The sequence below is a fragment of the Chelon labrosus genome, assembly GCF_963514085.1.
Source record: "Chelon labrosus genome assembly, chromosome: 20".
NCBI classification, from domain to species: Eukaryota; Metazoa; Chordata; class Actinopteri; order Mugiliformes; family Mugilidae; genus Chelon; species Chelon labrosus.
The window spans coordinates 12,311,103-12,338,442 of record NC_140353.1 but is presented as its reverse complement, the minus strand read 5'-3'; the positions used below and the strand labels follow the sequence as shown (position 1 = coordinate 12,338,442).

Sequence of the window (27,340 nt, the reverse complement as noted above, 5' to 3'; positions counted from 1 at the left end):
TATGCTTTTTTCTTTTTTTCCATTAAAATTCTCCCTAATGCATCACTTAGTGTTACTGCGCTGCGTGCATGCTTTATCCTGATGTATGTATGAATTGAGCCATTTTCTTTTCCAGTTCCTTCCACTCCTATTTCTTTTGTCCCATTTCTGCTAAAGATTTCTTTCTGTTAAAAGAAAGAGAGGGTTTTTCAATGTCACTGTCGCCTTAGAGTTAGATCTGGGGGTTTCACACTCTGAATTGGGTCGAAATTGAATTAAATTTAAAGATACTTCTATTTGGTCACTGGTTCAATTTTTATTTTAATTACGAGTTACTGAATTCACCTATAAAATATTTAATTATCTACATAAGATATAGATATAAGGTATGTCTATAGATTAAGTTTTATAACAGTATGTAAAATAGCTCAAATCATCTCCTTCTTGAGCAACTACAACAAACAAAATGCTGTGTACACGTTAACGTACATCATCTATTTTGATTTCACTTATTTCTTTACACGAACAGTATTTGTAATACAGAGTGATAGGCTGTGATTTTTGCCCGAGCAAAAAGTCAATCACAGCAGAAACAAAACTGGACTGGGCAGAATGGGAGGCTGAACCAGGTCACAAGTGGCAGAGCCCGTTTGACAGTCTCTCACTGTTTCTTCAACAATAACCGCCTTCACTGAAGTCGCCACACCGGTCTATAAACCATAAACGTCTTCCACACCTTTCAGCTTCCTGGGGACATAAGGTAAAACATTGTTTTCCGTGTGTTCCTGAAAGTACCTGCAAGTCACAAGACTGCGATGAGCAGGACTGAACAATTATCAGCAATGAAGCCTGGTGAGAAGAATTAACAGAGACGTCACCTGATCAGAGTCTTACAGCAGTAGAAGTCGATGTGTATCATCACAAAGACTCGTCTCTCTGTTAAAACGCCTCTAAAATTAGTGCAAAACTAAACAATAAAAGAGTGTGACACAAAACTGGACTGGTGATAACAGTGAGAGTTTCTCTTCTGCAAGTTATCTTTAAGATTTCGGTCACCTTATCTCAAGAGTAACGTGCGCGATTTTAAATGCAACATTTTCCCATGGATGCGACTCTCAAAATAGCTCCCTGGAGTGTCCATGATCGCGCAGGAATGCCGTGTAATCTGTTTGCCGGCATTCCTCGAGCAGCACAACACAAAGCCTGCACGACGGCTTATAAAGGCCTCAAACTTGTGACTTGTGTAAATACTGAACTGTTAGTAAGGTGTCACTTTTCACGGGATGAACATGTTTCGAGATGGAAATTGAAGGAAGCTCCGTGCAAGCAGGGAGGAAGGAGGATTCACAGACTTGTTTGACAATGACGATTTTCTTTCCTTCTTCCTGCTGTCGTTTCTAACATTTTACACCATGCCAGTTGGCAATAGTATATTGTACACAACAGACTTTTTTTGCACACTTACGTTTAAGAAAACCATAATAAAAACATGTAGAATTTGAAGAAGAGTTTGTACAATGACATAAATCACAGACTGAATGATCAGTCCAATCCACTGCTCAGGGCTAAAACATCAGCGTCCTTCTAACGAAACATGGCGGTGGCAGCATCATCCTAACATAATGCTTCCCAGCAACAGGGAAACTTGATCAGACCCCGAGGGATGGATGCATGCTGCCAAATACAAACAGCTTCTTGCAACATGGGACAGGGGTGGTGAATTCAAAAATGTTGGGTAAACTCAAACAGCCATGAGGGACGTAGATTCAGGGCAAGTCTCTTAATGGCAGCAGCCGAGACAAAACATCTGTAGAGATACCCGATGATGACGGTTCACAGACGCTACCCATCCAGTCTGAGCTTGTCAGTATCTTTTAGGAAGACTGGAATAAAGTGAAAAAACCCAAGTGTGTAGGGACTCAAGACTCAAATCTGTGATTGCATTTGAAAAGTACTAAATTAATCTATTAAATGAAAGATTTCTGTTTGATTTTTTTTTTTTTTTTTTCCTCGAAAGATCAGTGAGGCTAAAAAAGGCTTCAATTTACCAGGGAGCATAAAGATTGGACTGTGGAGCAATGGAAGAAGGTCATGTGGTCTGATGAGTCCAGATTTACCCTGTTCCAGAGTGATGGGGGCATCAGGGTAAGAAGAGAGGCAGATGAAGTGATGCACCCATCATGCCTAGTGCCTACTGTACAAGCCTGTGGGGGCAGTGCTATGATCTGGGGTTGCTGCAGTTGGTCAGGTCTAGGTTCAGCAACATTATGTGACCAAAGAATGAGGTCAGCTGACTACCTGAATATACTGAATGACCAGGTTATTCCATCAATGGATTTTTTCTTCCCTGATGGCACGGGCATATTCCAAGATGACAATGCCAGGATTCATGGGGTTCAGATTGTGAAAGAGTGGTTCAGGGAGCATGAGACATCATTTTCACACATGGATTGGCCACCACAGAGTCCAGACCTTAACCCCATTGAGAATCTTTGGGATGTGCTGGAGAAGGCTTTGAGCAGTGGTCAGACTCTCCCATCATCAATACAAGATCTTGGTGAAAAATGAATGCAACACTGGATGGAAGTAAATCTTGTGACTTTTCAGAAGCTTATGGAAACAATGCCACAGTGAATGCGTGCTGTAATCAAAGCTGAAGGCGGTCCAACGAAATATTAGAGTGTGTGACCTTTTTTTTTTGGTTGAGACTTTATTTTTTTTGGACCAGGGAGTATACTTTCCTGTATCAATTAAAAATAGAAAGGGAACTATTTTCTACACTTGCCAATTTTGTGGGTCATGCTGTATGACCAGTTTCACTATGTTTTGATTTTGTTTTGTTTTTGTCCCAAGCTCTCAGGAGAAGAAACTCACATCCTGGAATATTCACATCCTGGAATATTTAATTATCGAAATAAAGCTACTAGACTTGTTTGAGCTTCTTGAAGTGGTTATACCTTTCATCCAAACAGCTTCCTCAGAGTCCCAGACTTTTTGACCCCTTCCTGGGCTGAGCTCTTTGACCCTGTTGTTGTTGTTTTGAACTCAAGAGACCTTTTGTCAGAGTCTCAACAAAGTCCAGCTGCTTTGCTTAAGCAGATCTATTATTACTCTACTTTATTAGGCACACGTTGACAAATCATCATAACAGTGAAGCCGTGTACACTGTGAATAACATTAATAATAAGGGTCTTTTTAAGCAGACTGAATGGTCAGTAAAAATCCACAGCTCAGGGCTACAAGATCAGCAGTGTTGTGAAGCAAAACACACAAACGCTCCATCAAGAATCCCAGAATCCAATAACACCTGGAAAAACCACTGACCTGTTTCCCCCTTGCGTGTGTGTGTTCATATGTGTGTGTGTGCATGCGGGTGTGCTGTGCCCTCAGTGTTTATACTGTAATCAGCGGGGAAACAATGTGATAGCATCTAACTCTGGCCTCAGCAAAATACTGGAAAACATCATGATCATCAAACTCCACGCTCGACTCCAAACATCCCTCAGTCAATTAACAATAATTTGTCAAAGAATGACGGTTGGAAAGCTTGTAACAGCAAAGGAGGCTGTAGGTAAACCACGGGTGACCAGTTATACGCGAGTGATGACAGTCCCACAATGTCAATAAAATAATATTTGTAGATCAGACTCATCTTTCGCAACGGCTGAGTGCAACAGATGTGAAATCCCACCCAGTGCACACCACTTTAAAAACTCAAATGCTCTGCCCGCACAACAACTAACAGCAACATGGTGATGATCCTCAAACACAAAGCAACACTGTTTCATTGTTCATGCAGGTTTGCCTAACTGTTTACCCAGCAACAACACACTTTACCATGAGCTTCCAAACTTCAGGCCCGAACTGATGGTCCAGTAAAACAGACCTCATTACAGTTAGACGAGCCGTCAGCTCAGACATGTGCTCGCATGCCGGAAAAGTGGGGAAAGGATTTGCATCTCATTTCCATCCCAGTTAGATGCCTGGAGTGAGGTGGGACGGCACTAACTGACTTCTAGGATGAGGGAGGTAACAGGGGAAGGATGGATGAAAGGGGGGATGCTGTAAGGTGAGTGACAGGGAAAAAAAGAAAAGAGAAAAGGCACTTTGAAGACTTGGAGTCGTTGAAAACAACTGTTGGAAACTTCAGATCAGAGAGACGCGTGTCTGGGTGCTTTTCGTTGGCCTACCTGTGTTTGTGTCTCTTCGCCTCTTCCAAACAGTCACATGAGATCATCCCTTTGCCTCGGGCTGTTGAACGCCAGCAACTACAGCGGGCCCGGCCTGGGTGTGTGTTCACTTCTGTTGGAGAGCAGACTAATTCAAGCGAGAAAAAAAGAAAAAAAAACTCAGCCTGCTGAGCAGAGATCATGATGTTTTTTCCCTTTTTTATGACAGAAATTGGTGTTTTAAGTGGGTTTTCACTTCGTCTTTTCCTTCTCTGTGTCTTATTTAAGCCTCTTTGTTTGTAATAAAAGTCAAATGAAATGTTAACACGTTTCTGGATTAGCTATCACGCCAAAAGTTGCAAGAATTAAAGTCGTAAACTTAGAAACACAAGATAAAAGTAATAAATAAAGGAATAAAACTAAGCAAAATAGCAAGTCTAAGCAGGTGGATTGGCCACACCTTCTAGTCTGGAGAGAGGAACATCCAGTAAGCCCTGATTAGTCTCCAACACAGGTGAGTCAAAATGAGAAAATGACGCCAAAATATGAATCACAGTTTGATGTTAATCTCCGAAATGGACGGTCAGCTGGTGTGAAAAGACCAACGCTGGAGTTAAACGAGTTTATTTTGAAGTCTAAAAGCTCTGGAGCAGCAATTTTTATGGATCACTTTGGAGAAAGATAAGGGACCGTACTGCTGTTAAGGCAAGAGAAAAGCAGATGCAATTTCACACCCATGTTTCATCAGCGCTAAGCTAAAGAAAACAATGCAGCATTCACACAGAGAAATAAAACGTTTAATAGCATCATAATCATCTGCAGAGAGTTGTGAAGTGATAGAATCTTTTTGGGATTCCTCCAGATTGGGCTTCGAAAGCAGGGCTGTTACTTGTAGTGAAGTATTCCTCTTTTTAAATAAAGTATCTGAGTACTTCCACCAGATCTACAGTGCGTTCCGCTTCCCGAGACCACACCTGAGCGGGCCCTTTCTCAGGCGTGATCTCACGCTTCCACCACTGCTTTCTTTTCTCTGTTTCGGCTGTTTTGTGTGCTCTGTCGAGTCAGCATCTACTCCCGTCCACCATCAGCAGCCACGCATTCCCAGCCTCCGCTCTCCCCCCTCGCTCTCCCTCACACACATCCTTGTATCCCTCCCTCGCCGTGTTATCCCATGTCTGAAGTGCAAACACAAACAAGCTCCAGGAGAAGCAGGTGTCCTTCCACTGGGATAAATAAACAGTAAACCAGGATCCAGGAGCAGGAGGTTGCGGCTGTGTTGTGTTGGTGTGGTTGTGGTTGTGTGCGTGTGTGTCAGGGGGAGGCCGGGGGAGGGGAGTGGTTGTGGGGGATACAGTTAGTTTCTGTCTCTGTTTGTGTGAGGGGAAACTTTGAATATGGCTGATAGCATCTTTTAAGCCCCCTCTGCCTCTGACAAAGCTGTTTGTTTTCACTCAGTGTTTCTTTTCATCTCATTTGCGTTTGTTTTATGGTCAGCCCACAGTTAACAGCTAAACCCATAGTATTGTGCGGTTGAGATTAAATACGGTATTGTAGAGCAGCATAAAATATATCATAGATACAGTAGATAGAGATAGAGATGAATGTCAGGATGCTTTCAACTGTTAACCATCAAAACTGGCCCCTTAAACAACGCCCCTCTGATTTGGTTGCATGCTAATTCATCGTACGTATTTGCACGCTTTTGATGACTCTGGGGGTATCGAGACTAATTTGCCTGCTTCTCACCTTGCAGCTGTGCTGGCTGATGGTAATCTACCCTCCTAGAGAATGTAAACAACTCTGAGTATCATCATCCTCTAATAGCAGGTCAATTTAATGCAAAAGGCTTAGTTACAGTTAAACAGGAGGAAAAACCGGCCCACGGCCATGTGTGGGGATCATTACGTCACATGTGTGTGGCGACAAGAAGAAGTTTCAGTGAGTGTTCAGATGATGTGAACTTTTTAAGATTTTGCAGATTTAGTAGGGTACAAAACTCAACATAACTACTGCTTAAAATCACCGTAATGCGTTTTAATTCATAGACAAGAGCTGGCCAAAATGCAACCCCCAAGACCATATATCAACAGTGGTTGTCTTTGTTTTTTAATACATGACTTTTGTGCTCCTCATAAAGCTGAGAGTGCTTTTAAATCATCAAGGGGTTAGTTTCTGCACTAGTTCACAGGATGCTGTTCATATTGAACAAAATGTTTCTGTTATTATTATTATTATAATAATGAAGCCGAACTGGTTTGATGAGGAACAATAACCTCTTGCCTCATGTTAACTGTTATATAATGTAAATGTCTGCAATCAGTTCCATCAACATTTAGGGGAAAGTGTAACATGCATCTGATAAATGTATAGATACTGTAAATAATTGTGCAAGTAGAAATATCTTTACTGTGGAAAAATTTTTCTGACAGAAAGTTGAAAATACTTCTGCAGAAAGAAGAATAAGCAGATATTTTTAACATATAACCTACAAATAATAACCTTGTCGGCTTTTAATTCAATATTTGCATAGATTTCTGCTCTTTTATCAAGACAAAATAATAAAATCACAGCTTTTAAAGTTCTTTAACTGGTTCTCCTCGAGTCCCTCCACTGCTGCAGGTAGGCCACCCCCGGTGAACCAATCACAGCCCCGGACGCTGTAATTGACAGCGAGACCCCGCCCCCGCGTCCACCTGTAATCCAATCCGCGGCCTTGTCACAGGTAAAACCGGCCTCTATTCCACAGCGTTTCCCAAAAAAGCGAGAAAAGCCGACAAAACCCGTTCTTACAGTAGGGGACACCTTGATTGTTGCCGCGGCCCTCATCCAGCGTTAGCGGCGGAGTCTTCCACGGTAAAGAAGACGGGTCGGATTTTCAGTACCAACTAGAAAGTCCAGTTCGACCGACCGAGATGTCACAGGAGCATGACAAGTAAGTTGTCCTGACTCTCCACTTTTAGCCTGCACCACCAGCACGTTGACGCTATAGCATTATAACCTTGTAACAAATATTTATTATTATTATCGTTATATCTGGATTATTACTTTTGCATTATTATTTTTTTTATTTTTTATCTGCGCTCACGGATTTTTAAAAGTCACACAGTAGTGCATTTCTGACCTGCAGCAGCTGGTCACACATTTTTTATTTTATTTTATTTTATTTTTAATGGTATTTATGTTGCATCTTTAAGCGTTACTTCAGGACTATCATATCATTTTTTTCTTTTAAATGGGTAAGTTTACTCTGACACTGGCTGCCAAGCGAGTTGATACTATCTCATAGTTTCCCATGGTGTAACTCCGCTCATTTCACCTGTCATGTTCAAGCTTGTACAGGTGTATCTCCACCTGCCGTGCGAGCCAAGGCGCCTGTTAGAATATAAAAAAAAAAAAAAAAAAAACTGTCCCGTGATAGAGTTGGGTGGTTTAGTGTTTGACTTTGCTTTAAGCTCTAACAGTTATGTGGATAGTCTTAATGATGTTTGTTCAGGTATAAACATGGACATGAGCAGTGAAGCTGTCAGCTATAGAGAAAACTCTCTGTCTGCACACGTTTTTTTTTTTGTTGTTGTTGTCCAGAGCTTCATTTTCTGACAGATATTGCCCAGTGAGAGACGATTAGCCCTTATTCTGTATGTTTTTTTTTTGAGGGCATTGACAAGGAGAGTTTTGAGGGGAGTGAAATTGTACACCTGCTAGGCGTTGGCCCATCTCAGACAATGTAAGCAAGCACAGGGCTGTCTGAGGTTTTAGTGGATTTTACTCTACATTGGTTAAATGTTTGGTCAAATTAAAGGCTCGGAAATTAGTCACATAGATTTTCTCTTAATGATCATGTAGAATTTATTCATTTTTTTTAAAAATGTGCATTAAAAGTGGCAAAAGAAATCTGCAGAGATGTCCCACTGGCTTTATATTCTACAAATTAAACCAAATTTCTATCTAAAAATGATCTTTTTTTTGTTTGTTTAAGCGACAGATTATGTTACCGTAGAGTTTTATTGGCTTGTAAATAATGGATCTTATCAGGTTGCCTTTTATGAATAGCACAATTAGATATAGGATTACTAATTATCACTTTGCTCTGACCATTGAGAGAAAAAAAGAAGCTGTATTTGTTGTAGATACTCAACATGGAAACTGAGCCACTCCGTTCACACTTTACAATAATTACTTTGTTGTGGAGGAACATCAGCTCATGGATTTGGTGGCCGAACATGTGTTGTGGTGGTGGCGGTGGTGTGTGTGGTTTCCGAAGTCTGACGAGAAAAAGCTGATGATCTTGAGGGAACTTTAATGACAACTGACTTTACTTTCATTAAGTAGTTAGGCTGAGCACATCTAAGTAAACGGGGCCTGTGCAAACATTTAAATTTACTGTAAACAGGCAGCTTCGTTTGGAACGCTGCAGGAACATTGCCTGTTTGTACAAACTGAGAGCTGTGTTTTAATTTCCTGTTAAGTTCAAGAGCTTCATATTTTAGACTTAGGCAGTCACTTAAAATATTCTTATTGGTCCACCAACTCATTCCTGTTTGTGAAGTAGTGACTCTAAAAGGCGCCACAAGATGGGCGCGAAAGATGCAGGCTTCATTAAAACTCATGATTATTTGCCACAAACTGGTTCTCTCATAGCTGTTAAAACGCAGGAATGCTGCAGGGTCAGGTGCGTCACATGCGGTCAGCCTCTTAGCCAATGAGGGCGCAGCGAAAAAACCCAGAGTCGTCACACTGGACGAGCCTGTAGAGCATAGTTTTCTCGAGACACCTCTGCGCTTCGATGGCTGAGATTTGTTGCACAATCGTCGAGAAGCCTGAACAACAGGTCCTGCAGATAAAGAAACATCTACGCAGTCGATCTCTCTTATAACCTGTTTGTCTGTTTTGAACGAGGCCGAGATTTTAGGTCCCGGCTTGGTGAACTTGTGGCGAGTCAGAGCGGAAAATCAGTCTCTCTGATGCATGAGGAGAAGCTCATGAAGGGAGATGTGAATCCAAGCAGCCTTATCAGCTCTTATGGGCATTTTTAAGTAGTATCGGTTGTGGACATTTCATGAGACTTCCAAGTGTTATTATCAACTCATTTGTGCACAGTAACCAAAATACACCTCCCTCTTTTGCAGTAAGCGTGCCGTACTGGTTCTCCAGAACGACCTGAATTATGGGGCCCAGCGTCGCTCCTTCACCACAGAAGATGAGGCCTGGAAATCATTTCTGGAGAACCCACTGACGGCTGCCACCAAGGCCATGATGAGCATAAATGGAGACGAGGACAGCGCTGCAGCCCTCGGCCTCCTCTACGACTACTATAAGGTGCAAGTCTTAGAGATCTTAGACTTTCTTGACCATGCAGGAAAAGTTTCTCCATCTTTCCGCTGAGCAGCGCAAAATCACTCGCAGGGGGGATTAGTTACACAATTATACCTATACGTTCGCTGCCTATATGATCCTCATTCATAGTCATAGTGACATCCAGCCATTAAGTAACATCTGTGAGGCAGACGCCATGCCATGTAACTGATATATGCTGACTATAGACAGCAGGATGACCCGGGCTGTTGGATGTGATGTGGTCAGATGCTGAGCGGCTGTGTTTACCTTCACATACAGGTGCCCAGGGAAAAGAGAACAATACATCAGCAGAAGACAGATGCACTGGTCTCTGATGTGGATCCCAACAAAAGGTGAGCGGCGGTCCTTTTCCTAATACCACCCCCTCCTATAAAAAAAATAATAATGAAAGCACAGCGGAGGGCAATGGGACGAAAAGAATAGGGAGAATTTTTTGAATTTTAAATTCTGTTTGCACACACCTTTATCCTTGAGGGGGGGGAGCTCCAGCTTCCTCCACAGTGTCAAACAATGAGTCGTTTTTAGTTTAAACATAATTTAGTGGGTTTGTTTTCACAAGGTTTTACTAACATCCTTAATCTCTAATATCAAGATAAAGAGAGGCTCTGAAAGGGTTGTAAAAATTAAAGTGTAGTGTGGGAAAATTGGTTAAAACATTAATCTACGGGAATCTGCATCTCCAAAATATGAAAACCCAAGTTAAGCCCATCAAACAGTAAAACATATATATATAATATATCCTGAATGTGTGCAGATGTGTCCATGTCAAGGTATATTAGTAGTTTTGGCCTTTACCTTTAACTGCAAAGTAGCTTTGAAAGCATATATTTGAGCGTTATGATGATTTTTATCAGATAAAACCAACAGAATTTCTTTGTTGCAGGCACCAGAACCAGGCAGGACACTCCATAGTTCCTCACCAGGAAGCCGGCATGGAGAACAGGATCCAGGTCCTCAAAGCGCCCTTCAACATTCTTCAGCTGGCTCAGGACAAGAGGGCCCATTTCAACTCACCAGGTCTGTTCACACTCAGTAACACGAACAGACAAAGGCGGTTCATTAGCAGAAAGCCTGAATGTCAGTTTGCTGAATTTGTTCACTCAGACACTACTGTCACAGTTTCCATTGCGGCCGTGCCAAACTACCAGACCATCAAGACGGAGGTGCCCACCCACGGCTTCTCCGTGACCGTGCCAAACAACTGCGGCGAGAGCGACGGCCACGTCAGCGTCTTTGAACGGCAGCTCGCCCACAGCGCGGTCCAGTTCAGCCCGAACACGCAGTCCCGCACGCCCCCCGACTCCACCTTCTCCGAGGGTTTCAAGGATGGTTCCCAGGAGGTGAGTGTTTCGATCCCGCTCTTTCTAAACCCTGCTAATGCTCTCCCTACAACCCCCCTTCTTCTTCTCCTTCGCTTTCCTCTCCTCTCCTCTCTCAGATCTCTCCCATCAGACAATAGGATATTCACCTGATCCCATGGAGCCAGCGGTGGGCTCAGCCTTCCCTGGTTTTATTTGAACATGCCAAAATAGTGGCCAGTGTGTTATTATGCCATTGTCTCACCAACACAATAAAGTGCTGTACTTTTCTCCTACAATAGCCAAAGCCTTTTCTCTCTGCTCTTTCTCTTTTTAACCTGGAGGGGAATTACCTCAGAAAAGAGTAACCCAACAAAACCCCTGTACAGGAGGGGTGGGGGGCAGCAACAGAGCCATGTTTGAACAGAAAACAAAATGGGCACGAAGGGGAAGAATGAATTAATAACACAAACACAAACTGATGGCAGAAAGAAAACTAGGTGGCACCAGATAAATACATTGAACATTACAGGAAGAGATATAAAATCAAAGCAATGAAGTGGATTTATATCGTCTTTCTCCCGTGCCTCACTTCACACGTTGTCTCTATCTGGTCCCTTTGTGCGCCGCAGGTGTTTTCCTTCCCTGGAGATCTCCCGTTACGCATGCCATCCATGGCGAACGACGAGTACGCTCAGTTCGACACTGTGCCGGGGTAAGTCGCGCTGCCGCCGGCCCGCCGTCCGACTTCCACCACCATTCAGCGTTTGACACAACGCTGCAGAATGGCTTCATTCATCTCGGCCACAGGGGAGACACCGGATTCCCCGTCCATGTGAAAGACAAGAGTCTGCATGCACGGGGGTTATCTGGCCTCGCTCTGATTTTGGGTCACGATTTAGCTGCAGTGGCCAAGTGAAGCCCATTGAGCCCCTTTTAGCTTGAGGCTGCAGTTTTATCTCTGTCTCAAACTAAAGAAACGTTAATTTTCTTAGTGTGGAAATCTGTGCCCGATTATTCTGAGCATTGACTAAATTCTGCCCTTATTTCTGTGTATTTTAGGAATAATTTTGAGTACACTCTTGAGGCATCCAAGTCTCTGCGTCAGAAGACGGGTGATGGGACCATGACGTACCTCAACAAGGGCCAGTTCTACCCGATCACCCTCAGGGAGGTTGACAACAAAGGGATGCAGCAACCCATCACCAAAGTCAGGGTAAGAAAGACAGACCAATAAAGGAAAATTGTTATGGATAATAATATCAATGTTACAAGGTATCAAGGTTTCTTTCTTTTCTTTTAGAGTGTAGTGATGGTGGTGTTCGGAGAGGAGAAGTGCAGGGACGACCAGCTGAAACATTGGAAGTACTGGCACTCCAGACAGCACACTGCCAAACAGAGGTGTCTTGACATCGGTAAGATCGGCGTGCTTTTCAGTCGTAACGCTCGCTATGAAATGCAAAGAAACTCCACTGAAATGCAGCAGCATTGACAGTTGAGTCATCAGGGTGTTTAGTTTTGAGAGATTAATCCACCTGCGTCTGGACACTTAAGAGGCTGGTTGAAAGGGCAGCTTAGTGAGAAAAGGTGTGTTGTTTGATTGTCACAGTTCAGTTTTGATGGCGAGGGATTACCGTTAAGTCTGCGACCTTTACAAATCTCAGCATGTCTCATCATCATATCGAATCACCCTTTTCTTAGAGTTTCCTTTTTGGTTGTCATTTATTCCCTTACGTCTTAACCGATCCTTACGTTTTCTTTTTGTTTTTTTTGTTTTGTCGCTCCAGCTGACTACAAGGAGAGCTTCAACACCATTGCCAACATTGAGGAGATTTCCTACAACGCCATTTCCTTCACCTGGGACACCAACGAGGAGGCCAAGGTAAGCACATTTACTCTCCCACATACAGGTGTCTGACATCCTCTTCCATCACGTTCATGTAAAAACAAGTTCAGTGTTTGGTTCACAGGGTCACTGGTGATCCAAGGTTTCCGTGTACTTCCTTGTCTTGCAGTCTTAATGCGAGCCTTGAACTTTTCACATCAACACACTTTAAAACCTTTTAAGCCAAAAATAGACTCTTCTTGTGTGCGTTAATTTGAATTTAACCACCGACCGGGTTTCAGGTGCTTTTCGTTGCCAATCGTCAGCCCCTTTGTCCATTGTGATCCTCCAAAATAGCCGTTAGAGAGGTTAGCGGCTTAAAAAGAGGAGCGAGGATGTCGTCATGTCGTGTCCCCCCTCCTCTTGTGTGTTTACTCGGGTTGCGTAGAAACAAGGAGGTGTGCGCATGAGTTTCCCTGCACTCTGCTCCTACATTCTTGACTGGTCCAACCAGCCTGTCACCCCTATTGTGGTGCTGAATGTTGAAAGGTATTTCTGAACGCCAGACACAAGCAACAAAGAGTGCAGGAATGAGGAAACTCAGCGGGAGGGGGCACGGGGGTCACAACGACAAGATCGGACGGTTGGCGGCTAAGATCCTCTTCACTCCACTCCAGTAATTCACTCTTGTCTATTCGTCTCTGTTGTCAACACCCGTGCAGCCCTCTGGCTCTGCTCCTAAGACGGAAGACGACTGACAAGCTATAGCAAATAGACACAGAGAAAACACGCCAGTGCGATTCATCCCCAGCGCCTCGCGTTTGTTTTCTGTAGGCTACACTTTGCATAAATAAAGTCACATGTGCAGACCTCTTTTGCACACACACGCACACACATGCACCAGGATGTGGGTCTAACTGTCTCATGGCTGGAGGCCTGTGTCCATAGGATGTTCATCCTTGTGTGTTTTCGTTCACCGAGTGTGTGTAACAGCCCCGCCACATTGTTTGAGCATCTCCTCAGTGAGGTGTTAGATTTCAAATGAAGCTGTGTGTACTTGGTTTTCTGTGTACATCTGGCAGGACCAATTTGATATTTATTTAAAGTCTCATCAAAGAAAGTTTCATTTAATCCGTTTATTATATATATATTCATTGTGTTAGCTTAACACAATGAATGAATGATATTTTATCATTTAAAAAAACAAACACTGAATACAAGATGAATTACACAAGTGCTTTTTAAATGATATGCTAATCTTTAGTGATAATCATCAGTTATTTATGTATAAATACAGCAGAAAGACATGTAACGTTAAGTTTTTTACATATAAATTGATTTTATTACAACGCTTTTTCGTAAATACTAATAGTTTTAACGATGCGTAGACATAATTTCCATGTGTGTGGACAAATCCCACTAAAATATATATAAATTAGTATTTAAGGATGAACTGAGGCCTCCCTCGCTGTTAATAACCTCCATCGTTACATTTGTCATTATGTTTACACAACACTTGAATGCACAAATACGTTAAAAAAGAAAAAGATAAAATTCTTGGTATCAGTGAGGCCCTGTGGCTTTACCCTCCTTTGGCTGTTTTCAGACCTTCTCTTTTGATTGTGTGTTTTGTTGACACAATGGTAACCTGTTTTCAGTACAAGCATCAGGAGGACAAAGGGAAAGAAAATGAGCATGTGTTTGCTGAAGTCCACCAGATGAGGGCAGCACAGATCACTGAGCGCGGTCTGGAGACCTGGGCTGACATGCACCTGCTGCAGAAAAGCCCTCAGTGAATTTTAAAACAAACTTAACAAAACCGTTGTGAATTTCACCACCTGAGACTTTTGAGACTTAAACTCTCTTTGTCTGCGCCTGCCTTCATCCTCCGTCCTCTCTCCCTCCCGCAGATCTTCATCTCCGTCAACTGTCTGAGCACGGACTTCTCCTCTCAGAAGGGGGTGAAGGGTCTCCCCCTGAACCTGCAGATCGACACGTACAGCTACAACAACCGCAGCAACAAGCCCATCCACCGCGCCTACTGCCAGATCAAAGTCTTCTGTGACAAGGGTGCGGAGAGGAAGATCCGAGATGAGGAGAGGAAGCAGTCCCGCCGGAAAGGGAAGGTCGTCGAGCACAACAGTGGAGTGGCCTGTGAGTCCCTTTTAAGTTGCAGAATGCGCACAAGCAAAGAAACTACTGTTCACTGGTCGTCTCTCCCTGATTTGCATCAGAATAATAAGTAACAAAGCAGTACAGTTAAGAAGACAAGTTTAGACATGAGTGCTCCATAAAAACAGAAATAAATTACACCTATAAATATTTTTATAGAACCAAGGTCAAAGGTCAAATGACTACTGACAACTTTAAACCTGCTGCCAGTTAGCTGCTCAAAGCCGCACGGTGCATTTTAGCTTATTTCAGCTATTGTTTTGGTTTCAGAGCCTAAACTTTACTGTTACGATTCAGCCTCATTGCTCATGTCCATGTCTTTTCCAGCACGAGACATCCAACTGCCAAAGTTAGCAACTAGTACAAACTCGGTGGAGACTGAAACAGAGCCAGGAGTGAATATTGAACTTGCATTGCCTAGAAAACACAATGCTCTGTTTGCTGAATTGTAGCTGCTCCAAATGGCCGCACAAATCTATTAATGCAGATTTTTCAGACTTTGACTTTGTCCTGATGCACGAGGCAGACACTTATCAATCTGCTCCCCGTCTTCTCCTCCCAGATGCAGATGTGAAACTACCAATCCTCCAGAAACGCAACGATGTGACCATCTTCAAGATGATGACCGACCTTGAGACCCAGCCGGTCCTTTTCATCCCTGACATTCACTTCTCTACCTTCCAGCGCCACGTGAGTGCAAACTACACACCCACAAAAAACCAACAGTACTGTTTAAGTAAGCTGTGAATGACCTTCCTCCTATGCCATTTCCAAACATGAACACGCTTTCTGGTGGTTTTATGTACCAGTTGGAGTATCTTAGGTGGTCCATAAACAGTTTGTTTATCAGCTTCCACCCACTCATCTGCCAGCTGGGTCGAGGTGACCTGCCTGCTTGCTAGTTGGCAGGAACACAGAGTTCTGGTTTCAGGCTTTGATAGGAATCCTACAAAATGATGGCTTGGTTTCAGGATGCTTACTCACATCATGAATCATTTACCAGCGACTCAAAACAACCCAGGGGGGTCAGAACATAGCACCTGTACACGCACCTTAATTTAAGTGCGCATGTGCTCGAGGCAGAGGGGATCAAGTAGAGCGCTTAGATGCATAAATAGAGTGTTATGATATTGAGTTGTAGGTACACTATGTTGGAAAAAGGAGATGTCCAGAGTTACACATGAGGCCAGAAAATAAGCAGTTTGTTAGCTTTTTATAAAGCGACGAAAGACAGTAACACATCTTCTCCTAAAATGGACTCTGAGCTTTGCTTCGTCCCTGCAGAATAAACCCGTCACATGGCACTTACATGTGTTCATGTGCACATCTGACCCCTGCATGCACTAGTCTTTTGGTGACATTCAATTTATCATGTCACATTTATAATGAGCTGCTTTATTTATTGTAAAAAAGAACAGTCAACATCTAAAAGGCTTTTTGCCCATTGAGAAACTTGACTACTTGTGAGCTTTGAGCTCCCCCTGCTGGACGGATCATGAGCAGCCCCAGCTGAGCGCAAATTATAAAATGTTCTCTTTCCGCCTCGCCAAGTTTGCCCTGCTGCCAGCGGGGCAGAGGGAGGAACAGGGGGGTTATTTTTGGTGATGCCAATGACACTGAACTTTACTGACCCCTCTACTATCAGTTTCTGATAAAACTCTGGGTTTACTGACTTTCCTCTCAGAATAGAATTCTATTAACAGTCTGCAGTCGATACAGGACAGGACTCAGCAGGATGAAAGGCAGCTTTCCAAGTATGAAAAAAAGAAAAGTTACTAGCCATTAAGCATTTTTGATCATTTTATTCAAGTACACATGCCAAATGTCTATTGGTTACAGCCAGAAACGAGCATATGGTCTGTTATTTTAACACAAATAAATTATTGTTAGTTATTAGAAGACACATAAGACATAAGACATTGTTTATTTATCCCACGAATGGGACAATTTCCTTGTCACAGTAGTGCGGAATTTGGCAAAAAATATATTCAAAACATAACACCACTACAAAATATATAGAGAAAAATAGAAATAAAAAGACATTCCGTGTATACAGTGTGGTGGTGGAAACTTTACAAATGAATAATTGCTAAAACTGTAAAACTATGAGACAGTGAGGTAGTGGTTTGTGATCTGCAAAAAGCAGATTTACTTGTGCAAAAAATGACTGTAAAAAGCAAAAATGGGTTATTGTTGAAGAAGAAGAAATCAATTAAAAGACAACAAAAACTGACATTTTCTACTATTTTCTGATCCTTTTTAGACAAACTGATTTTTTTTTTTAATTAATAAGTAACAAAAACTAGTTGTGGTTGCAGCCCAACTGCGTTTCAAAGCTTTCCGTTCCTCATATGTAAAATAACACTCAAGTCTGAGCAGAGTTTTTCGATACTTTATAATCGCGTGAAGCGCAAAACGAAGCATGCGTTGGTGTCAGAGTCCAGATGTGTAACTCCAGCTGTACAGACTTTGCTCTGCATATATGCCTATACAGCTGAAGAGCCGGTTTGTGTTGACCAGTCTCAGTTCTCTGCGATAAAGGAGAAATAAATGGGTCAACACAGGAAACCATTTGGACTTGGATGTTGACTTTGCCTTTGACCCAGTTGACTGATTTAGCCGCCAACACGGGGAGCTACAAGTGCGGGCATATCGGCGGCAGGATAAAAATCTTATATAAGCACGCATTAATGTCAGATATCATCGTAAATATGTGATAACCCGTCAATAAACATCTATAACTGACGCTAATAGAAGTCAAGAGTCATCTGTGACGCTGTGTGGAGCTGAACGCTAACTTTTCTGGTCCATTTAAGTGAATTTCCTCTCCTTTCTTTCTTTTGCAGCCTTTCCCCACAGAAGATGGAGAAGACAGGTGAGTTCACTGAGGCTCTGATTTCACACTTTCTGGTAGTTTTGAACTGAGACAACCTTTGACACCTTCCCAGAATAAAGCACCCAGCGATGCAGATGCTGTTTCTAGGAAATGCTTATGGGTTTCGTGTCATGTGTGTGTGTACGTGCCAAAGATTTATGGCTGATTGTTAAGTCCATTAAATGGTGATTTGTGTGTGTGTCCACTGCAGCTCAGGCATGAAGAGATTACCCTTCAGCGATGATGAGTTCGTTACACCCCCAAACAAGATGGCAAGACTGGAGGAACCGAAGAAAGGTACAAAACAGTATGAGCGTCGCTGTGCATCCGTGACACGCTCATGTGCCGATCAGGGGCCTTTGAGTGCTGCTCTTCTCTGGGGCTAAAACACTGTGTTAAAGTCTGCGCACATGCATGTGTGTGTTTTCTATGGTTGGCCCCCGAAGCTCCCCACACACACACAGACACACTCGCTGGGCCATGTGATTATTTCAGGTCTTTCAAAACACATACACGTGCCTGAGGCCTCCACAAACCCAACAAAATACCACTGATCACTCCATGCTCACATACATGCAAACAAGCCCGTGCCCTTTACCCTACATCCTGTTCCTGCACATACAAAAGGCTTTTACTCTAATAATAAATAACTGAATGTGTGTTTTAAAATGTATTTTTTAACAGGCTGAATCTTGATGTTTAAAAAAAAAAAGTTTCAATTTGATTTGTCAATTTATAAAGCAAAGCAAGATTATGCAAGGCTACTGATGAGGTGTGTACACGAGCAGTCGGTCCTGAGAAATATTGAGTGGGTTGACAAACACTCTTTTACAAAATAATTTTAATTTTAATTGAAAATTCACTTTTTTTTCCACTTTTGCAATCCGACACTTTGCCTCCAGAGCTCTCTAGGGCTTCTCCACACCGCCACTACTAAATATTTTGGCATATTCAGATTTAGTTTGGCAAATCTGTCGTAAACTGGACACAAACCCCATACCAATCAGATGCACCACAGTCCAGATAGTCGGATTTCAAAGCGTCTTTGTCACAATGTGACTCGCGACGATAAGGTCGACACGGGGAGTCTGTGGAAAGATGTCAAAATAAACTTCTGGCGCACTAGGGAAAGCTTCTGGCAAAGCTTCTGGCAAAGCTGCTTGCTGACGTCTACTGACGGCATTACCGCAACAAGCAATGCAGATATGTTGATGATGTCTGGACACATTAATACCATCGGGTCACATCCAAATTACAGCGCATCCGTGTGATCTGGTTTGAGAAATCTGATTCAAAGGAAGTTTAAACGAACCATAAAACACAATCTCACTTGTTGGTGTCTCAACGTCTGACCAGATGTGACTACGACTTCAGGGGTTACACGTCAAAAGAAATGCTGTAACACCGACTTAAGTGATCTGCTTCAGTTAGTTCAAGTCTTTTTCAAAAGGTGTTCAGTTTAAGGCTTATATGAAGTTTTATAACTTCTCATGTTTTTCCAGTCAGAAAACTGGATCGTATTTATGTATCAGTGAATCCGAAAATTTCCTAGTTCCACTCATTTTCAGCAGCTGCTGCAGTCCACAGTGTTCCACGTCAGATATGGCCTGCACATACTACAGCAGTGTGAAGCCGAGCGTGGACACTGCATGGTCACTTATCTCACTGGCCCACCCCTTACTTGGCGTTTGTTCATACTACAGAGGTGGCTCAAACTAGTGAAAACTCCTCTGCACATCTTTAAAAAGAAGCCCCCTCGAAAACAAGCAGCATTTTCCATATTTAGAGGACACAAGTCTCATTTCCCTGCAACAGGTTGGAAACAATATAACATCAGAATGTGGTCTATTTAAAGATGACCGAGTGTAGTGAATGAGAGGTGGGTCTGTTTGTATACGTGTCCTTGTGCGACCACACCAGCGTCATATGATCAGTGCACATTCTAGGCGAACGCTGTCCAGGCTCTGTGCCACCTCTACGTATTTGGAACAAAGGCCGTGCATAGGGAGTATTTAGGAAAATGACTTGCAGTGTTGTGTTTGTAGCTGTAAGTCTACTAATAGATCAAACGTACTACATGTATATATGTATATATATGTACATGAGCTTGAGCTTGCTGTGAAAGTTAGATGGAGATGCAATAAAGCCACAAATCCACACAAATGAGCCAAAGTGGCAGATGAGCAGTTTGGTCTGACGCAAAGAAAAGCTTTTATGACTTTTTTTAGTCCGAGGTGGGATTCGTGTTTGTGTTAAGTCCACGAACGTATGTGCTTTGCTTTGACGCCCGTCCTCTCTTCTCTCTTCTCACCACGCAGTCCTGCTGTACGTGCGCAAGGAAACAGAGGAGGTGTTTGATGCCCTCATGCTGAAGAATCCCACGCTGAAAGGCCTGGTGGAAGCTGTAAGTTGTTGCCTCTTGCTTGTATTGACTTTGTCTTATTGTATTGTGTCTGAGCGGCTATGGGAGGCTGCATGAGCCGTGACGGGACTAATCCAAAGGAGAGGATGGGGTGGGGATTTATGGGGACACACGGGGGTACTTAAATCAAGGTTCTTGGAAATAAGAAATGGGAGACATCTTGGGGAGTACGAAAACATTGGAGCAGGAGGTCTCGCTTTAGGGTTCATCAAGTTTAGAAATACTAGAGAACAAGGGTCGTCCACAGCAGTTATGGAGAGTTGGTGACATGTAAGAGGTGATTCACACAGGCCACTGTAGGATAAGGGGGTTAAGACCCAAATGCAGGACACCAGGCGATGAGGCAGGAGTAGGCAAAAAAGGAATTTAATTAAACCAAAAGTAACACACGGCACTGCATAAGGCAGGAGCTCCAAAATTCAAAACCTTCAAAAAAGACAAGAACATAACAGGACAAGACTAGAGCTTGAAAAAAACAGAGAACACAGAGAAATGGTATGACACGACAGAAGACAAAGGGAAAGGCAGGACTATATATACACAAGGGCAGAGGAGACACAGGTGAAAACAATCAGGGCGGGGCAGACAATTACACAGGTGGGAAATCACAGGACAGGAAACAAGGAAAAACTTAACAAAATAAAACAGGAAACTCAAAAACCATCTCCTTACTTTCCGCTGACTATTTCTTTATTTCTTTCAAGCTCTATGTCAACCATTTATTTATTGCTTTTCTGCTTCTGACATTTTATTTTATTTATTTGTTTTTTCCAAGCTAATCTTTCCGTGTACTCTTGGTTCAGAATTTAAAGCTTTCGTGCATGTTTTTAAAATGTTAATTTGGATATTTTTTTTTATTTTTTGGACCAGATTTCAGAGAAGTACGAGCTGCCCTTGGATAAGGTCGGAAAGGTCTACAAGAAGTGCAAGAAAGGGTGAGTGTCGGCCATTTACGTTCTCACCCCGTGTCTGACAAAAATAAATAATAATCAAGTACAAAATAAAGAAATTATATTTTTACCTTTTTATGAGGCATTCTGTGTTGTCCGTGGGGCTTTCTAGACTGATTTATTTCCGATATGCAAATGAAGCTATTGAGGAATTTATCCTACCTTCAGAATGTAAATAACAAGGATGTCAATCAGATAATGTGCGTTTTATCAGATTCACGATTGCCGCTTTCCACTTACAAGGAGGTCAAAGAGTATAATCCCAATTGGCAGTCATCACTCTGGGTGTAATACTTGGTCATTTGCGAGTTAATTGGACAATCAAACTCGCTGCTGTGATGAGCCAGTCGTGAGCTGTAAGAGCAGGATTGATTGGCATCACATGTAATCTGAAAATAGAAGTTAAACTGTACTGTGATTACATTTGCATAATGAGAGACAGGTTTTGCTCTAAGCCAACCAGCTGTTGGCTTTAGCTCAACATATAAAATATAGAATTCTTTCTTTGGGAGGAGTACAGAGAAAACAAGACTTTAACACACTATTATCTTCTGTATTGACAGTATTCTAGTCCACATGGACGACAACATCATCAAACACTACTCCAACGAGGACACCTTCCAGATCAGCATGGAGGAGCAGGGCGGCATGTACAAACTCACCCTCACCGAAATCTGACCGGAGGAAGGAGAGGGATAAATCCTGAACAGGGGAGGACAACTGGAGTCTTCAGGTTTACGCTTCCAGCTATGCAGTGATTACGGACTCGATCTGAAACTTAAATCACGATGTCTCTGTGCCGCGTCAAACAGATTTATTTTTAATTTTCAGTCCTAAAAGCGGTATTTACTGCAAAAGCTCTTAATAGGCAACAACGTTGGCTAGAGATGTAAGTTATACATTTTTTTTATTTTTTTTTTGGACTCGTTCTGATTTTGTGCACAACAACGAGTGAGGATCGATCGCTAAGACACTGTTCTCTAATATTCGCACCTACTTTTGTAAATTTTTGTCCAGATTTGCAGAGCAATCGCAGCGCTGCTATACCTCATGCTACGCAAGCGGCGGCCTTCGTTCATTCAGTCACGTGTTTGAATTTTATCAGGAGAAACAGCTTTCCCCCCCTGTCTTTGCCATAGCACTGATGATTGCAATCTGTATAAGTTGGCCGCACAAAGCGATGAAAGCAAATTGTTTGATGAAGCCCCAGTGGCTCAGTGTATTAATACTAAATGAAACATGGCAGTATTTAGTGTGTAAAACCGACACATAATTAGAGTAGAATACTGTAAATGTTTGTATTTTTTAGCATAGGATCCTTTTTTTTTTTTTTTTTTGTGAATGACGTGGCTTTAGCAATGTTTTTTCCTCAGATCAATTTAAATGACGGCCTCTCTGTAAGTATTACACAGTTGCTAAATATATTGATAATATTGCTAAAGACCCAGCTACCCTTCCCCCCGTAGAGTAGTTTTCTGAATGTCAAGTGAAATAGGTCAGTGCTGTCCTGGAAGTGCAATACGATGTTTAAGTTCAGACACGTTCAGAAAAGTAATTCCCAGTTCAATTGCCATAAATACAGTATAGAACACATATTAACAGATTTTCTAAAGTGAAATGTTGTATATATCAACTGAAAAAAAAGGATCAATATGATGATCCCTCTTTTCTATCTCAGTACTTATTGTGTACATATTTATTAAGAGGATGTGGGCTTTTTTTTTAACCATATATAACCAAATATCTATTAATCCTATTAATATAATGTTTTTTTTTTTCTCCTTTTATATGAAGTTATTCTAACATTGCATGTCAAGGGACAGAAAGTTAACACATTTTGAATCTTTGTTTTGTAAAGGATTTGATGCTCAAAGTGTCCAATAAAAGCTCTCTACAGCTGATGCTCCTTGTCCTTTGACTTTGTTCCTGTTGAACCGTGAACTCGCGCCCTGTCTTTGAGATGCAGGAGGATTTAATTAAATAACTGTAGGTGCGTTTCGGTGGTTGAGGTGTCGAGCGGCGGCACATATTAGGTTGACCGTGTGTGTCCACGGGAACAGATGTCTGGGCATCAGCTCTAACCCTGCACACAGGAAACGGGGCATGATGACAGGACGGCCTGGTGCAGGAGAAGCTGCTCGGTTGTAAAACCTGGCCACAAATTCCTGCATTTGGCCTTTGATTGTACAAATTTCTGCAGTTTGGTATTAGTTCCCCAATCTGGATTACTTGTATGACCTAGTTATTTAGCTTCTAATGTTGTATCACTGTTTTATACAACACAAAACATGCATTAATTGTTCACTACTTCGGTTTATGACCAGGTAAATATGAAACCAATAGTGGTAATCAACAAATATTAGCATGCTAACATGCTGAACATTCAGTGTGAGCATGTTAGCATGAAGCACAGCTGTGTGTAGATGCAGTCTCCTACCTCCTAGCACTGCTGCCGACTTAATTTTGCAGAGTCGGGCAGTTAAAAATTAACCAATTATGAATCAAAAAGATTTCTGTCGGTGTAATTTGTAGGAATGGTGCTTTCATTTGTTGATCGGACCATCTGTTGTGTCCTTTTACAGACGATGTTCCTTTATATATCGTCTCATAATACGTCTGCGTATCTGTGGCTGCAGTCTGACAGCTCTGCAGGCAGAGTCATAAAAGATGACACTCCCGATGGGTTCAGGTGTGCAGGTACGTGCAGGGAAGAGGGCCTCATTTAGTTATAATTTAACCAACCAGTCATGCCACTGTTGTCACACTGCCTCGCTGCGGTGCTTTAAGTGTCACCTGCCATCTGTTCTCTTCCCGTCCACTGTCTCTCTCCCTCTCCCGGCTCTTTCGCTCAGTTTTCTTTTTCTTGAGATGTCCTCATCTAAACCCACAGTTGGTGTCGTGATACAGCTTCTGTTCAACAGTTTGTGGTGAGGACAGGAAACTGGTCGGGCTCACAGCACACTTCTTATGTTTATTCAGAATGATTTGATTGGGTGGAATTTAATTCTTTCCATTCACAGATATGATCTGAGACTTAAATCATTTAGATTGAAGTGTGGATTCAATTCCATTTTGTATTTGGGTGCAGTGTTTTAATCACTACAATGATGATAATTTATCTCGTTTTAAAATACTCTTCCGTCATGCTACCTCGATGAATTTTTTTGTGTGTGACCCTTCACAGGACAAGCGGTTACTTCCTCTTCTTTTACTTCTGTGCTCTGCATTTTTTATGGGTCAAACTGTTTTCTTTTCTGTTCGGAGACTTGGAATTATTATTATTATTTTTTTTGATGACGTCCCATCTGACTGCCTGACACGTTTACATTTTCCTGGCACATGAAAAACAATAGATTAGATTTCTTTTTTACACACAGAAAACACAGAAAAACTGACACATACGTTTTCATTTTGGTTGTTTTTCTTCTGCCGTCAGATGTCACTGAACCCAGGTTGACTCACGATGTTGCTGCTTCTCTCATATTCGTCTCGAGGTAACTAGCTGAGGTTGAAAATGGAAAATTTGGTCTAGACACAAAGTACATTTGTCACTGCTTAAACGTTAAACCATTAAACTCAAAGGGAAAATGTTCAATAGGTCTCCAGTCTCTTTCTGTGCGTGAAAGCAGCACATAACATCTTCCTAACTACTGGTGAGTAATGTTAAAAACACTTGAGAGAATAAGTCATTTACAGACTTAAAATGGACCACAAGTAGGGTTTAATGTACTTTATATGAGCTCTGAAAGTGTACAGTACATCTTTCATTGATTAGCGTTAAGCAAGCCACCAGGAGAAAAACATCGTTCCCACGGCACAGCCAGACGCCCAGACAGAACACCACAGTATTGTTTAACGATAACACGGAGCCTTGATCATTAGGCACCACACATCTCCAGACCATCTCCAGGGAAGCTCCTCCAGGGAGCCCTCAAGCCTGCCTCCTGTTCCCCATGTTGCCAGGACAACAGACAGCGAGCTAGCAGCACACGAGTCAGTCTCTCATAGCAACAGATTGGCTTTAGAGCCCCACTCTGACCAATCAGGAGCCAGGCGCTCGAAGCGAAATCCCTGTTGTTGCTCCGTTCGGATGTGTAGGAGGAGGAGGAGAGGAGGTGGAGTCACGTGTTGTGTGGTTCACAAAGCATCCTTCAGTTGACTTTAAGAGTCGGCTCCTACTACGGGTCAGCCGTGGATTGTTGTTGAAAATACACAACAAAACAATTTCATCAGGAGCAGGAAATGTAGGCTGCTCCCTCATTCCTGCCAGACATAGTGGCTGTGCACCTGTTCCATTCAACTTGATGATAATCAGAGATCGATAACACAATCAATGACAAAAGGAGAAATTCTAGTGTGTGAAAGGGTAAAAGTGATGTAGTCAAAATCCTACTTAAGGATGACCCATTTCAGAATCTATATATCAGCTATAGTATATCAGAACATATTATTGAATTGTACTCATTGATTCATTCATTTAATGTTTATTTAACTATTTTACCTACTGCTACATAGCTTAATGTATAATAACACATTTCTCCTGCGATATATATTTTATACCACAAATCTATATATTCAGAAGAAAGTAGCATAACATGGAAATACTGAAGTAAAATACATCAAAATTGTACAAAAGTGCACAGTACTTGTGTAAATGTACTTAGTTAAATTCCTAAAAGCTGAACTTTGCTGTTAATACAGGAGGTGACGAGATGAGTATGAATTTGTAATAGACTAAATTGTCTTGCTGTGTCTTTTGAAGCTGCATATGTTAAAGGGGTGACACTGAGTTTATGGGTTTTAAACATGGAGGTGAGAGAATAGTTTTCCTGTATAAAGTGTTATTAGGTATGATTCTTTGACGACATTATCCTCCATGCAAATGCAACACAAAATAACATTTTGCCGTTCAGAAACCAGAGTAATTCAGCAGTCTGCATGTTTGTTTGTTTTACATAACGTGGCCTATATAGACGTCATGCGTGTACAACAGTAAAATGTTGACTTTTTATGGGCTTCGGATAATTCATACTTAAAACAGGACACAGTAAGAGGTTATTTCCTATTATTCCTATTGTTTAATCCAATGAATGGAGGAAAGAAGGGAGAAAGATTCCTCCTTTAGAAGTTTACTCCACCCCTGGGATGCCTTTACTAGCTGTGTCCTTTCACCCAGATGCCAGTTTGTAGAGATAGTTGGGAGGAGCGACTGACAGCCGGTGTTTAACACGAGTACGTGTCAGCCCGCAAAACATCCGGAGTATCTGAATATTAGCATCGGCGTCTTTGAAGACAATATCAAACTACGTATAATAACAAGGTCTTCAAAAAAGTAATAATGCAACTGTGAACGTAATTCCGAGGCGTAAAAGCCGAGCGTTGCAACATCATCCTCAACAACGATCTGCAAAGTGATCTTGGCTCCGTATTGCGTCAAAACAGAAAAATGTAAACCAGAGAGCAGAGTGAAAGAATTGTATTCAAAAAACAAATTTTTGGGACGCGTGGTGTAAACTGCCTCAGGAGATCTGCAGCCTTTTGCAGAGGGACCAAATTTAATTCAGATTGTGAATGTAAAACCGTTAAAATTTATACGTTTTTAGACGAGACACATGTGGAAGTAACCCTCGTGTCTTTATGAGACTGCCTATGGCTGACTGTCAGGGCCCTGGGGCTGTTAGTGAAGAGTAGTTCTGGTGATATATTTAACCTCGCCGGGGCAACTCCCCCCTGACTTCACTCCTGGAGTTCCTGAGGTGGGGGAGTCAACTGGACTGGGGAGGTGTGCATGCAGAGGAGGCCCAGATAGGGCCAGCGTAACCTTTCCTCCAGATTCCCTAACTAAGATGAAGTGAACTGCCCCACTTATATTACAAACAGGCTGCCTGTCATGCCTGCATGCTAACTCGTTTTTCCACGTAGCTCCTCCCTCTTCCCCTTGCTTCTCGCTAACAGCTGGCACTGAAACTGCATTGCCACAGCTTCAAGCACTCGCTGCTCCCTGAGGTCATGCTTACGTGAGTCATACTGAGGCACGGCCTTCCTCAGCAGCCTTGCACAGCCAGGTCTGGGCCAACACACCTGCTGCAGGCAAGCTGCAAACAAACACAAGTTTAAGAATGAAACACAGTGCGATCAGGTATATAAGCAGGAAGCCCAGAAACTAAACATTAAATAACACAGGCCTGCGCTCAGGGAAGTGACATTGAGCTTATCATTATTACCTTAACTTCTTTCAGCTATCTTTAGTCATGTTGAGTAGCATATGTATTTGAAAGCACGAGATGTGTGCCCT

At 42.3% G+C, this 27,340-nt stretch overlaps 1 protein-coding gene across 2 annotated transcripts; it reads left to right on the top strand.

Moving 5' to 3' along the window:
• The first annotated feature begins 6,919 nt into the window (after nucleotides 1-6,919).
• Nucleotides 6,920-22,946, top strand: grhl1 (grainyhead-like transcription factor 1). Of its 2 annotated transcripts, none has more exons than XM_084568889.1 (16): nucleotides 6,920-7,080; nucleotides 9,275-9,464; nucleotides 9,762-9,835; nucleotides 10,387-10,520; nucleotides 10,623-10,843; nucleotides 11,434-11,516; nucleotides 11,864-12,017; nucleotides 12,105-12,216; nucleotides 12,589-12,683; nucleotides 14,537-14,780; nucleotides 15,361-15,488; nucleotides 17,645-17,673; nucleotides 17,885-17,970; nucleotides 19,992-20,077; nucleotides 20,966-21,030; nucleotides 21,609-22,946. In XM_084568889.1, the coding sequence occupies exons 1-16, from the start codon at nucleotides 7,061-7,063 to the stop codon at nucleotides 21,721-21,723; spliced, it is 1,836 nt and encodes a 611-aa protein (XP_084425015.1). In that variant the 5' UTR covers nucleotides 6,920-7,060; the 3' UTR covers nucleotides 21,724-22,946. The 2 variants fall into 2 exon arrangements, with proteins under 2 accessions (XP_084425015.1, XP_084425014.1); XM_084568888.1 differs by having other exon boundaries at nucleotides 10,608-10,843.
• The last annotated feature ends 4,394 nt before the right edge of the window (nucleotides 22,947-27,340 follow it).

Coding starts and splice junctions, on each gene's coding strand:
- grhl1 (XM_084568888.1), top strand. CDS start 7,061: ATGTCACAGGAGCATGACAA. Junction 7,081..9,274: donor ATGTCACAGGAGCATGACAA/GTAAGTTGTCCT, acceptor CCTCTTTTGCAG/TAAGCGTGCCGTACTGGTTC. Junction 17,971..19,991: donor ACTGGAGGAACCGAAGAAAG/GTACAAAACAGT, acceptor CTCACCACGCAG/TCCTGCTGTACGTGCGCAAG.